The sequence below is a fragment of the Apus apus genome, chromosome 3, assembly GCF_020740795.1.
Source record: "Apus apus isolate bApuApu2 chromosome 3, bApuApu2.pri.cur, whole genome shotgun sequence".
In the NCBI taxonomy this organism is placed as follows: Eukaryota; Metazoa; Chordata; class Aves; order Apodiformes; family Apodidae; genus Apus; species Apus apus.
Genome location: NC_067284.1, coordinates 105,979,279 through 105,991,019, shown reverse-complemented (window position 1 = coordinate 105,991,019; position 11,741 = coordinate 105,979,279). Strand labels below are relative to the sequence as shown.

The 11,741-nt window shown below is 42.2% G+C and overlaps 1 protein-coding gene across 3 annotated transcripts in view; it reads right to left on the bottom strand.

The window, feature by feature from the left end:
- Window positions 1-774: 774 nt before the first annotated feature.
- MSRA (methionine sulfoxide reductase A) overlaps window positions 775-11,741 on the bottom strand; it is a 285,357-nt gene continuing 274,390 nt past the window's right edge. For all 3 annotated transcript variants that reach the window (XM_051614414.1, XM_051614415.1, XM_051614417.1), the window contains one exon: window positions 775-1,613. In XM_051614414.1, coding sequence (XP_051470374.1) covers window positions 1,449-1,613 — 165 coding nt within the window. In that variant the 3' untranslated portion in view covers window positions 775-1,448. The remainder of the gene's footprint in view (window positions 1,614-11,741) is intronic.

The following is an 11,741-nucleotide window of genomic DNA, read 5'->3' as shown; positions in this document are numbered from 1 at the left end:
GAAAAGATCAAACCAAAATATGAAATTGAGTGCCATGGAGAGCTATCAAAAAGGAAATGTTGTGGATTTGTGTCTCTGGGTTCCCACCATCTGCCCCTCAAAAATGGCTTTATGGGTTTTCCTGCCCAGACTGGCACATCAGGATGGGATCCTACAAGCTTCCCCTGAAGAAAGCACATCTGCAAGAGGACACACCAATGACACATGTTCATCAAATTTAGTGATTAAGCCAGCCTCCACAATAGAAAACACAAGAGAGGCTCAAGCCAACACATCCCACAGCTCTGTGAAGTGTTGGGTTGGACAAACCCATCCCCATTGAAGTTGTTTGTTCTTGGATACTCCATAGCACTCCATAGCCTTAAGATCCCATATCCTGTGTCCTTTGGCTGTAGCTTTTAGCCTCTGCTCTAGAACCCCATCAATGCAATGAAAATTTATTTAGCCTCTTTCTGGCTGTCCTGCTATTTTGACTGCCCACACACTGAGGCAGAGATTGCCCAACATTATGTTTGCACAGCACCTGCCATCATGAGCTCTGCCTTTGGTGGGGGCTCCACAAGCTACTGAAGTGCAAATAATAAATCATAGGAATAATTATGCTACAGTGTGGCCAGTATGAATTCTACTCCTCCATACTGTCATGCAGGATAATACAGATTTAAAAGCCTTGGTGTTTAATTACCAGGTTGCAGCCTTTTATAATATTTGATACTTTTTTTAGACCTACTCCAATACATTCTTAGAGCCATCAAACAACTAGCAGACAGGATGTTTCTTTTCTTTTTAGTAATTTATTGTAGCACAGGAAATAAAATTTATTTATACAATTTTTTGAATTGTCAAAAAGAAGTATCACATTGCAATTTTACTTATTCTTATTAAAATTGTTTCAGAAAATATGCACTGTAGGTCATATTACATGTTGCTGTGAAAGCAGAATTGTGGAAGAAATACTGGTCTTGTAAATTCACCATTCTCAAAGACATTAAATTACAGGGTTGCGACAGTTAAGATGAGCCCAACTATGTCTCCAGAAGTCAAAGCTCTCATAACACGAGCAAACTAATTAACCCAAGAAACTAAGTGTCTGTAGGCCTTAGCTATGCAAAGCAGTTAGCAGGTGCAACCACCCCCTAATTCATCCTTTTAACAGCATTTCAAGCCAAACTTTTAGAAGTTTATTTTCTCTCCAGATGACAAGATTTCAAAGAAACCCAGCAAGCTGCACAGAGCAAGAAGCTGCATTTGCCAGCTGGTGCAATTTCTGTCTCTACTTTGGCTCTTTATGTAGATCAATGGGAAACTGCTCAAATTAAGGAAAGCCACGGCAACAGGTTCCCAGATCTTTACACACTGATGCTGTGGACATACTGGAACACCTATAAGGGCTGTAGATCCTTTTCTAACTCCGTAAAACAAAGTGAAGGTGGTGGAGTAAGCACGGGTTATTTCTTGATCCCAATAGGGCAGGAAAGCCCCGTTCCCCCAAGGCCACAGTATCCGCCAGGGTTCTTACTGAGGTACTGCTGGTGGTAATCCTCGGCATAATAAAACTCTGGAGCCTCTCGGATTTCTGTTGTGATGGTCCCAAAGCCGCCCTCGGTCAATATCTGTCAAGAAACATGATGGAAAGCCATTAGTGGTTTGTTGGCTTCTCTGTTGATGAATGACATTAGGTTTTCTCTCAGCAGGAGCCACAGACATCTCAGCTCGGACCACATTTGCGGCACATCCCTGAAAGCTCTCCCTGCTCTCATGTAATTTTGCTAGGATACATTGTGGACATCAAGCAGGCATTGGTGAGAAGAGGTAGTGCAGCCTCCTGTTTTAATGGCTCATTTGTTTAATTTGCTAGGGTCACACATTCCTTCTCCTCTTTATTAACCACATCAGGCACGGATGTGGTGCCATCAACAAAAGCAGAAAATAGCCTGGATCACGGCACATTCAAATCAAGCCTGGCCAGCTGCCTTGCAGTGTCCCAGAGCTCCACCTGACAGGTGCCTCAGCTTTGAAATCTGCTGTCCACTCCAAATTTCCTTATGCCAAGAAGAATTTCTGGGTGAAATTTTAGCCCCACTGATGGCATTGAGAAATCGGAAGACTTGGGCTCTTTTCACAGAGTCACTGCAAACTATTCTTCAAAAAGAACAGTTCCATCATGACCAGAAAGGTATTTTTAAGGCAAATTATTGCTCATTCTGAATGATTTGCCAATACGTCAACCAGGAGCAATAATCACTTTGCAGGAATAGGAGAAGGAATGTGGGTGGGGATTTTAAATTAGACTTTAATTTCTTTCTGATATCCCCTAACTGAATTTGAAACTCCTGAAAGGTTTTTGACAGAGAAAATTTCCTTTCAAAATTATTCACCATGACATTTTTCCTACTGAATTTTCCTTTTCTAAGGAAATTAGTAAGCAGTAACATTTTGGGATGAATTTTAGTCTCAGTGAGGACATAATTTCTGGTCAATGATGTCTGTGATAACCTAAGAAGCACTTTAATTCCCAATAAGCACTTTAATTGGTGTCAAACTACTGTTACAAAGTATACTTGCAAAGTACTGGATGTAGCTAGACATGCTTTGCTATTAGCCAGACCTGACCATAAGATCAACTGTAAGAACAAAGGGTGACCACTTAAATTACCAGATAAAGATGTGTTCTCTCGTCATACCAATAAATAAACATAATAAAAATAAATCATCACACAGAATCACAAAAAGCCCAACGGAGGGCTACAAGGATGATCAAGGAACTGGAACACCTGTTTTGAGAGACCTGGGGCTATTTGGTCTAGAGAAGAGAATATTGAGAGGAGACCTTATTAATGTATATAAATATCTGAAGGGTGGTTGTCAAGAAGGAAGGGCCAATCTCTTTTCAGTCATGCCCTGTCTTAGGACAAGGGACAATGGATGCAAACTAGAGCACAGAAGTTCTACCTCAACACGAGGAAGAACTTCTTCATTGTGAGGGTTACAGAGCACTGAAACAGGCTGCCCGGAATGGTTGTGGAGTCTCCTTCTCTGTAGACTTTCAAGATCCATCTGGTTGCATTTCTGAGTGACCTGCCCTAGATTCTGTGGTGGCTCTGCTCTGGCAGGGGGTTTGGACTCAATGATCTCCAGAAGTCCCTTCCAACCCCTAATATTCTGTGATTCTGTGACCTGTTGTAAGTCATCAAGTCCAACTTCTTTCATCACGATATGACAAATGAGAGCCATCTTACTCCCAGAAACCATTTGTTTATGGAAGATTTTTTGAGATGGAGATCCTCCACGTTCCTCAAGGAGGCCATTCTAATATTTACCCCTTAGATTGTTTCTCCTGAAGTTTAACCCAGTTAAGACCACGACCTTCATTTAAACCCACTATCGTGGTTGTACTCATGGATGTGGAAAGGAAATAAATGTGGAAAGGAAGTAATTTCCTTCCTCTTTACAATGGTCTTCTACGTATTTGCTGGCTGAGCAGAGAGAAAGATCACATGTAATGGAAATAATGGCTACTCACAGCATTAGCTAACACTTAAATAATAGGTGATCATTTGGGACCAAAAAGTCTTTGAACTTCCTACAATAGGGTTTCCTAGATCCTGCCTCAGCACTGCCTGAACACAGTCTGGCATCAGTTGCTGGACTTTGTAGAGAATTAATGTCACCCTCTGAAGGATACATTTTGCTATATTGAGTTTCATTTTGCTGTATTCAGTTTTCAGTCAGGAATGAAGTAAGAAGATTGATACAAAATCCATGCCTGACCTGTCTGGGGACGCCCTGGGTTCCCCACACTACATGTAAATTTTCAGACCAGATTAGAAAGCTATCGATTAGTTAATTAATTGTATTTGAACACAACAGGGTAATGAGGCCAGTTTCACAGAAATCTGAATTTATTTCCCCATGCAAAATCACCAAGCAGATTTTTTCATCTTTGGGACAGGCTTTGTCCCACGGGAATCAGATTATTTACCTGTCAGATGTGTGAGTGAAGAAGATAAAAAATGTGAATCAATGTATCACAACACATTGACACCAACACAAAGAGATGTCAACACGACTGCTTTTAGAAAGCAGTATTTCACTTAGTTTCTAACCTTCCCAGCAAAGAAAAGCACTTTTAAAATTATCTTCACTCCAGAAAGATGGCACAAACTCTGTCATCATGGGCATTAGTCATTTACTTGCTGTTGTAAATGCATGTAAAATTGGCTTCACCCCCCCTTAACTGAGTCATGAGGATGCTGCTGGAGGGATAGATAAATTTCTACTGTGCAAAACAGTATTTGTTACACATTTCTACCTGGGACATTTCCATCACTGGCCTAATTTTGTCAGCTAGAAAATCCATTCTGTTCAATAACATACCACAAGAGGGCATAAACATCATTTATCCCTTTCAGAATTACTAACGGTCTATTAAAACACTGCGCGCTGAATAAAGCAGAAGCCCAAGACAACTCATTATATTACACTTTGGTCATTAGCAGAAGATATCAGCACTGTTGTTGGAAGCAGCAGGAACCCCAGGCTCCAACACTCTGCCAAACACTACCTTGAATGTTTTGATTTTAAACAGGAAAATATTTTCCTCACACTGACTGTGTCGATGCAAAGATAAAAACATCACTGGGAAAGATGATGAAGTTCATGATGTGCTGGCTCTGGCAGGTGTAAATCAGCCCACTCTTGATTGATTTCTTGCTGCCCAGGCAGTCATAATTTGATGACAATCCTGTTCTAACAGACTTTCAATCCTCGTTGTATCAAAATTCCTGAGCCATCTGACTTTTACCATGCTGCAGCCAAAACGGCTACTGCAACCTCTGCATGCAGAAATGGGAAGGACCTAATTAGGGAGAGTGCAATTAACCCCTCGGAGCTTTTACTCTACGTAGGAAAGTTTTAAGGTACACTTGGACTTTTTCATCCCCAATATTCCATTGCATTTCAAAGATAATTAATTAATTCATGCAAGGGATTTCTGTGGCTTTTGTCATAGGACAGATCACGCCAGAAGATCACATTGATCCTTTAACTGATTCTAATCCAGCTCAAAAACACTGGCAGGTTCTGCTGGCAAGAAGCCAAACCAAACCTGTATGCAAATCTCACCCAGCTGCATATGATAGAGAGGACATGGTCATCCTGGTACATTGGGATAGGTGCTGGAGGAACATGTTCAGGGCTAGGTAGGACGGAGGTCTGAGCAACCTGGTCTTGTGGGAGATGTCCCCGCCCACGGCGGAGGGTTGGAATGAAATGATCTTTAAGGTCCCTTCCTTCTCAAACCAGTCTGGGATTCTACGTTAGAGTCAGTACTAGGAACCTCAGCACTGCCCATTTTTCAAATAACCCATACCTCCAGCATGTAAAAGACTCACTGATTAGTTTCCCCATTTACTATAGCCTGTGATTTTTTTTTTTCCTGTTGTTTGCTTTAAACTTATTGCCTGACCATGCCATTACACTGTCTGCTGCAAAAAATAATTCCTTATTCACTCTCTTCATAGCCATCTTCATTTTACTTCTCTGCCTTAATCCTGCTCATTCATTTCTTCAGCAAGCTTCATAGACTTAGACTCCCCACTTCATCATTCAGGTCAGCCTTTTCACCCTTCTCTGCATCTTTTCTAGTTCTACTTTAGCACTGCATTGAGATGGGGTGACTGGAATTACACTCTATTCAAGATCATCACGGATTTATTCAGTGGTGTACTTGCCTTTTCTCTTTTACTCCCCATCCCTTTCCCAGCAATTCTTAGCATTGCCCTTGCCTTTCTGACCTCTGCTGAGCACTAAACAGACGTTTTCAAAGAACCATCTGCAGTGACGCCAGGTCCTCTTCTGTGGGCTAATTTAAACCCTATCATTGTGTCTGCACTCAACTATTATCAACATGGAATTTCAGCAGCTATTTTATTGCCCAGACAGTTGATATTGTCAGATTCTTCTGCAACTTTTTGTAGTCATGTCTGCTTTTCCTTACCTGGAATAACTCTATGGCATCAGCACATTTTGGCACTTCACTGTCATCTGTCTCCCTTTTTCAGCTCTTTTATGAATATATTGAAATGGACAGGTGCACAAGGTAATTGGTAATCTCCCTGCATTGCAAAAACTGCCCAGTTATTTATATCTTGTATTTCCTATCTATAACCAGTTATTCATTCAGAAGAAAAGCTTTCCTCTTATTCCACAGTACCTGGCTCCCTTTTATGCACCTGCTCTCTTAAAAGAAACTATATTATGTGTGCAAGACACAAGTTTCCTCTGCTAAAGTCACACCAACTCTTCTCCAAAACACTGTATTCTATGTGTGTGTTTGCTAACTTCTGATAACTCAAGCAATCTGCAGCATAAAAATTCAGATCTAACTTCTTAATAATTCTGCTGGATCATCTTGGAGATACCTTAAGTACCCACTTTTCATTCCTTCAGTAGCAGGGCCAATTTAAATCCCAGCTTACCCAGGATGCTAGTGTGCAAGAAGCTTCCGATTTAAGCTCTTTTCATACCTGAAGCAAACCACTACCTGGTTGCACTGACCTGCCACTGCTCATTTCAATGATTTGCTCTAAATCTCTTTTGCTGTAGCTTGAACTTGAGACAGCTCCTCAAAATCATAATCATGGGGGACACTAGATTCTTCAGCTGGGCACACAGACATGAGGAATTATGTAGCTTTCTGCTACAGTGTTGCTCATGTCAAGTCCTTCACAGACAAATCAAGCTTTGAAGATATTTTTTTTTCTCCAGAACTGATTCCTACAATGCTTGCTCAGCTACCCTAAGCAAACCATTCTGTGATTCTGAGATTGTGATCAGGAGGACATTCTTCACTATGTGTGTCGTGAGACACTGAAACATGTTGCCTAGGGAAGTTGTGGAAGCCCCATTCCTGGAAGTGTTCAAGGCCAGGCTGGATGGGGCTCTGAGCAATCTGGTCTAGTGGGAGGTGTCCCTGCCAATGCAGCGGGGTCAGATCTAGATTATCTTTAAGGTCCCTTACAACCCAAACCAATCTATAATTCTATGATTCTTTGAATTAGTCAACTAGAACAATTATTGTGGATGCAGATTTATGTCTACATTTGGACTTGATCAGCACATACTGGCAGGAAGCCATTTTCTTCTTGGTGGCACCAAGACTGGAGGTGTAGAGAAGCCCACTTGCACCGTGGATATTGGGCCACCAAACAGGCACTGCTATACACATGAACACTACATGCACAGGGCCAGCAACCGGCACACACACCACTGTCAGTTAAAGATACCATTTTGGAAGCATAAGCTTGGGTTGCAGCAAATCAAACCCTACTTTTTTTTTTTCCAGTTAAATCATACCAGTTGGTTAACCAACTGTCTGCCACTTAACCCAGTGCTACTAGCTCCATCTCCACTGTAGTGAGAGGATCCCATGGCACACAGGTGTAGTTAGAAAGATTTTAACTTACTGATTTAGAGTATCATCTTATTGCTGTTGCCACTTTTTCACTCGAAGGCCAAGGACTGGGTCACTGGGACACAGCTGAGTCTGCAGGTTAGTGAAAGGGTTTCTTCCTACTGGCAGCAATTAATTGAATTTTTTTTGATGGAAAAGACCTTTAAGATCATCAAGTCAAACCATTAACCTAGCACTACCAAATCCACCACTAAACTATGTCCCTCAGCACCACATCCGCAAATTATTCAGTTCAGTTCACCACAAACAGTTCAGTTATACCAGGTGATACGAAATGCTGTCCTCAACAGCAGAGATTATACAGAAGACCACCAAGGAATAAACCAAACTGGAGTAACCACAGCAGGTTGTTCTTCACTCACTCCCAAGCAGCTGTATTAGTTCACGATACTTCCGTATTTTGATTTGCTGCTGCCCTCTAAACTGACAGTAATTACTGCTTCAGTTTCTTGTAGCCAGCTGATTATACCGAGCCAAAATGTCAAAATATTTAATCATTTGACATTCCAGCATGACCACAACATATTCAAGGTGTTTGGCTCCTTATTTATATTCAGATGAAAGTAGCTAATACTTGTAAAGCGCCTTAAGAACTTGGAATTAACTGTGCCAGAAAAGCCCAATTCCCCTGTACCCCTAAACACCTGAAGGAACAAACTGGAAGTCACTGAGATGTTGGTATGTTGTGCTGAAAATGCATGGTTTAAAGATGGGATTCAATTTACTTATTAATATGAAAAAAAAAAAAAGCTGTAAAATTGTTTTTGTTAAAGGAAACCATTTAATTTTCTGAGCAGAGGCATTAGTAAACCAGCAGAGTATTAATTTGTTTCCAGCATTTTGTGGCTTTCAATAAAAACAGCATCATCTTGTGTTTGATTCAATACACATTTTGAAAGCAAGCTCACAGGCCGCTGCAATATCCAGTTTGTCTGGTGTCTCAGCAAGTTACATCAAGCTACTGTGGTTCTAATGGTCCCTCTAGAATCACTGATGTTGAAAACCCAGAATCTTCTTGTATCTTGACAACTGTGACAGCTTGTACTTCTGTGGCATCTTTCATCCCTGATGTAAAACTGTAAGGCAGGTGATCTCACAATGCTGAGTGCTCCAGTGGGGAGTGCCTCTTTAAAATCCCCAGAGCTACCCTTTTATTATATTGGCTACTCAACACTTCAGACCATCAGCAGCAAGACTGAAATTCAGCTCTGTTTCCAAATGCATTAAGAGTTAAAGGAGCTGCAACTATTTCAGGAGTAGGCCAGCAGGAATTAGTTGCACAGACTTGATCTTCTGTAGGATGGAAGTACACATACCTCTGAGACTCATGATTACTGTGATATTTTAAACTGGAAAACAAATTAGCCAACTTTGCCAGGTTTGTAGATGAGTTGCTGGCAGGCTTGCGGACAGAAACTCAGCAATACACACTCGTTTCTATTGAGGACCAGCCATCCTCTACTTTGGTCCAGAGGAACCAATGTAACGAGTAGCGTGAGGCCTCAATAACGTGCAATTAAGAAATAACGCTTTGCTTTCTCCTTTATTTTCTAATTCTCATGCAGATAAACCTCTACTTTTTTGCAAGACAGCCTGTTCTGCAGTACAACATTTCAATTATATATTATGTTCAACATTTTCCTTTGTGCTGCCTTCAGTTGGCTGGAGCACCTCACTGGTAAACACTCAACTGTAATTCTAGTGACTATTAAAATTCAGCTTGCTGGGCTGGGCCCAGTCTTTTCCACGTCACTTATTGATGTTAGCTTTTCCAAACTAATTTATGCCAGTGACCTCTGCAAAGCCCTGGGAAATGAGCTGAATTCATGCTTAGTTGGTTAAATCCACATTTGCATCCATGTAGGTGACCTCTCCTAGGGACTTGTGTTTATCCACAGTGAGCCAGACAGGAGGGAAGATCCTGCCAAGGAAAATGTGGGAGCAGTGGCTGGCAAGTACTGAAGCGTGCCCAGGTGGCCAAGAAGGTCAACACCATCCTGGCCTGCATCAGGATTAGTGTGACCAGCAGGACCAGGGAGGTGATTCTGCCCCTATGCTTGGCCTTGGTAAGGCTGCACCTCGAGTACTGTGTGCAGTTTTGAGCAGCACAGTATAGGAAGGACATCAAGGTGCTGGAGAGGGTGCAGAGAAAAGCAAGTAAGGTGATTAGGGGTCTGGAGAACAGGTTTTATGAGGAGAGGCTGAGGGAGCTGGGGCTGTTCAGTCTGCAGAAGTGCAGGCTGAGGGAAGACCTCACTGCTCTCTACAACTACCTGAGAGGAGGTTGTAGTGAGGGGGGGGTGTTGGCTTCTTCTCCCTTGGGACCAGCAATAGGACAAGAGGAAATGGGATCAAGTTACACCAAGGGAGGTTCATATTTAATGTCAGGAAAAATTTATTACCAGAAAGAGTGGTGAGATGTTGCAACAGGCTGCCCAGGGAGGTGGTGAAGGCATCATCCCTGGAGGTGTTAAAAAAATGGGCAGACGTGGTGTTTTGGGAGATGGTTTAGTGGTTAGAGGATGTAGGGTGGATGGTTGGACTTGATGATCTTGGAAGGTCTTTTCCAACCTTGATGATTCGATGATTCTATGGTTCTAAGTCCAACCCCAGCTACCACACTGGGCAGTGGGCATGGACTGGGACCATATTCTTGTGTTTCGAGTTACTTCTCTGCATAGTGGATTCAGTTATATAAGAGAATCATCATAGAATCACAGGCTGGTTTGGGTTGGAAAGGACCTTAAAGATCATCTAGTTCCGAATCCCCTGCCATAGGCAGGGACACCTCCCACTAGACCAGGTTGCTCCAAGCCTGATCCAACCTGGCCTTGAACACACCCAGGGAGGGGGCAGCCACAGCTTCTTCAGTAAACCTGGACCAGTGTCTCACCACCCTTACAGCAAAGAATTTCTTCCTAATGTCTCATCTATATCTCCCCTCTAGCAGCTTGAAATCATTCCTGCTTGTCCTATCACTCCATGCCCTTTGTCAAAAGTCCCTCCCCAGCTTTCTTGTAGCCCCTTCAGGAACTAAAAGGTACTCTCAGGTCTCCCCAGAGACTTCTCATCTCCAGGCTGAACAACCCCAACTCTGTCAGCCTGCCTCCATAGCAGAGCTGCTCCAGCCCTCTGATTATCTCTGTGGCCTCCTTTGGACTTTCTCCAAGAGCTCCATGTCCATATATTGATATATTTGATAGATGCTGCACTAATTGATTAGCTAATGTTTTGCACGGGGCTTTGGAGTGCTACATAATTACCTAATGCTTGCACAGTGTTTTGGAGTGCTATATAATTTCTAAGTATTAATATCCTCACAGGGAAGCTTCTAGGCTCAGAACTCACTTTGCAGCCTACCTCTCACAGATCAGGGAAGACTGAAACCAGGAATGACTTAATTATGCTGGTATAAATTCTTCATCCTTCATAGTGTTCATCTAAGAACAGAAATGATGAAACTCATGGATTTTAGAGCTTTTTCTGGTCTTTGCTATGCTAGAAAACACAAAATCATTGAATCGTTTTAAGATCATCAAGTCCAACCATAACCTAACTCTGCTGAGTCCTCACTAAACAATATTCCTAAGCACCACATCTACAAGTTGCTCTCTGACTACATTATAAATCTGAAGACATAAACATCCTGGAGGGACTACATAACCTGGTTGAAGAGGAGAAATGCTGTTACCTGGGCCTGCTAGAACTGTTCATACAAGTGTATTCTTCCAGTGCAGCACAGGGGAAATGCAGATAAGATGGAAATACAATAGAAACCTAAAAGTTGCTGGTGCAAAGTCTAAGCTGAAGAATCTTGACTATAAAATTGCAAAACTGACTTTTTCAGAGCTTTTGCCTTTTGAAAAAACCTCCACCCACACCAGAGCACATCATCTGAATCGAGTAAACTGAACCCAGCAAGAGACACAGCTTCACGAGCCCTAGGGAAAAGCTGCATGTATATATATAGTCTGTTCTGTTGGTTTGAAGATCTGCTTTCTCTGAAATGCATTTCTCTTAAATAGTTGGCTCGAAGGAGGATGTTTGGTCCCTCATTCCTGCCAGAGGGGAAAGAGATACTGGGCTGCAATATAAAACAGACCTGCCAAGGTAAATCACAGTTGGCCGACAGCCTGGCTGTTAACATGTCTGAGACCCCCAGTGGCTACACTGAGAGGGTCTAGGAAGGATCACAAGTGCAGTTAATCTGGTATTTCCTACTATTTTACACCTAAGTGAACTTCCTCATTGTCCACAACAATCGGCT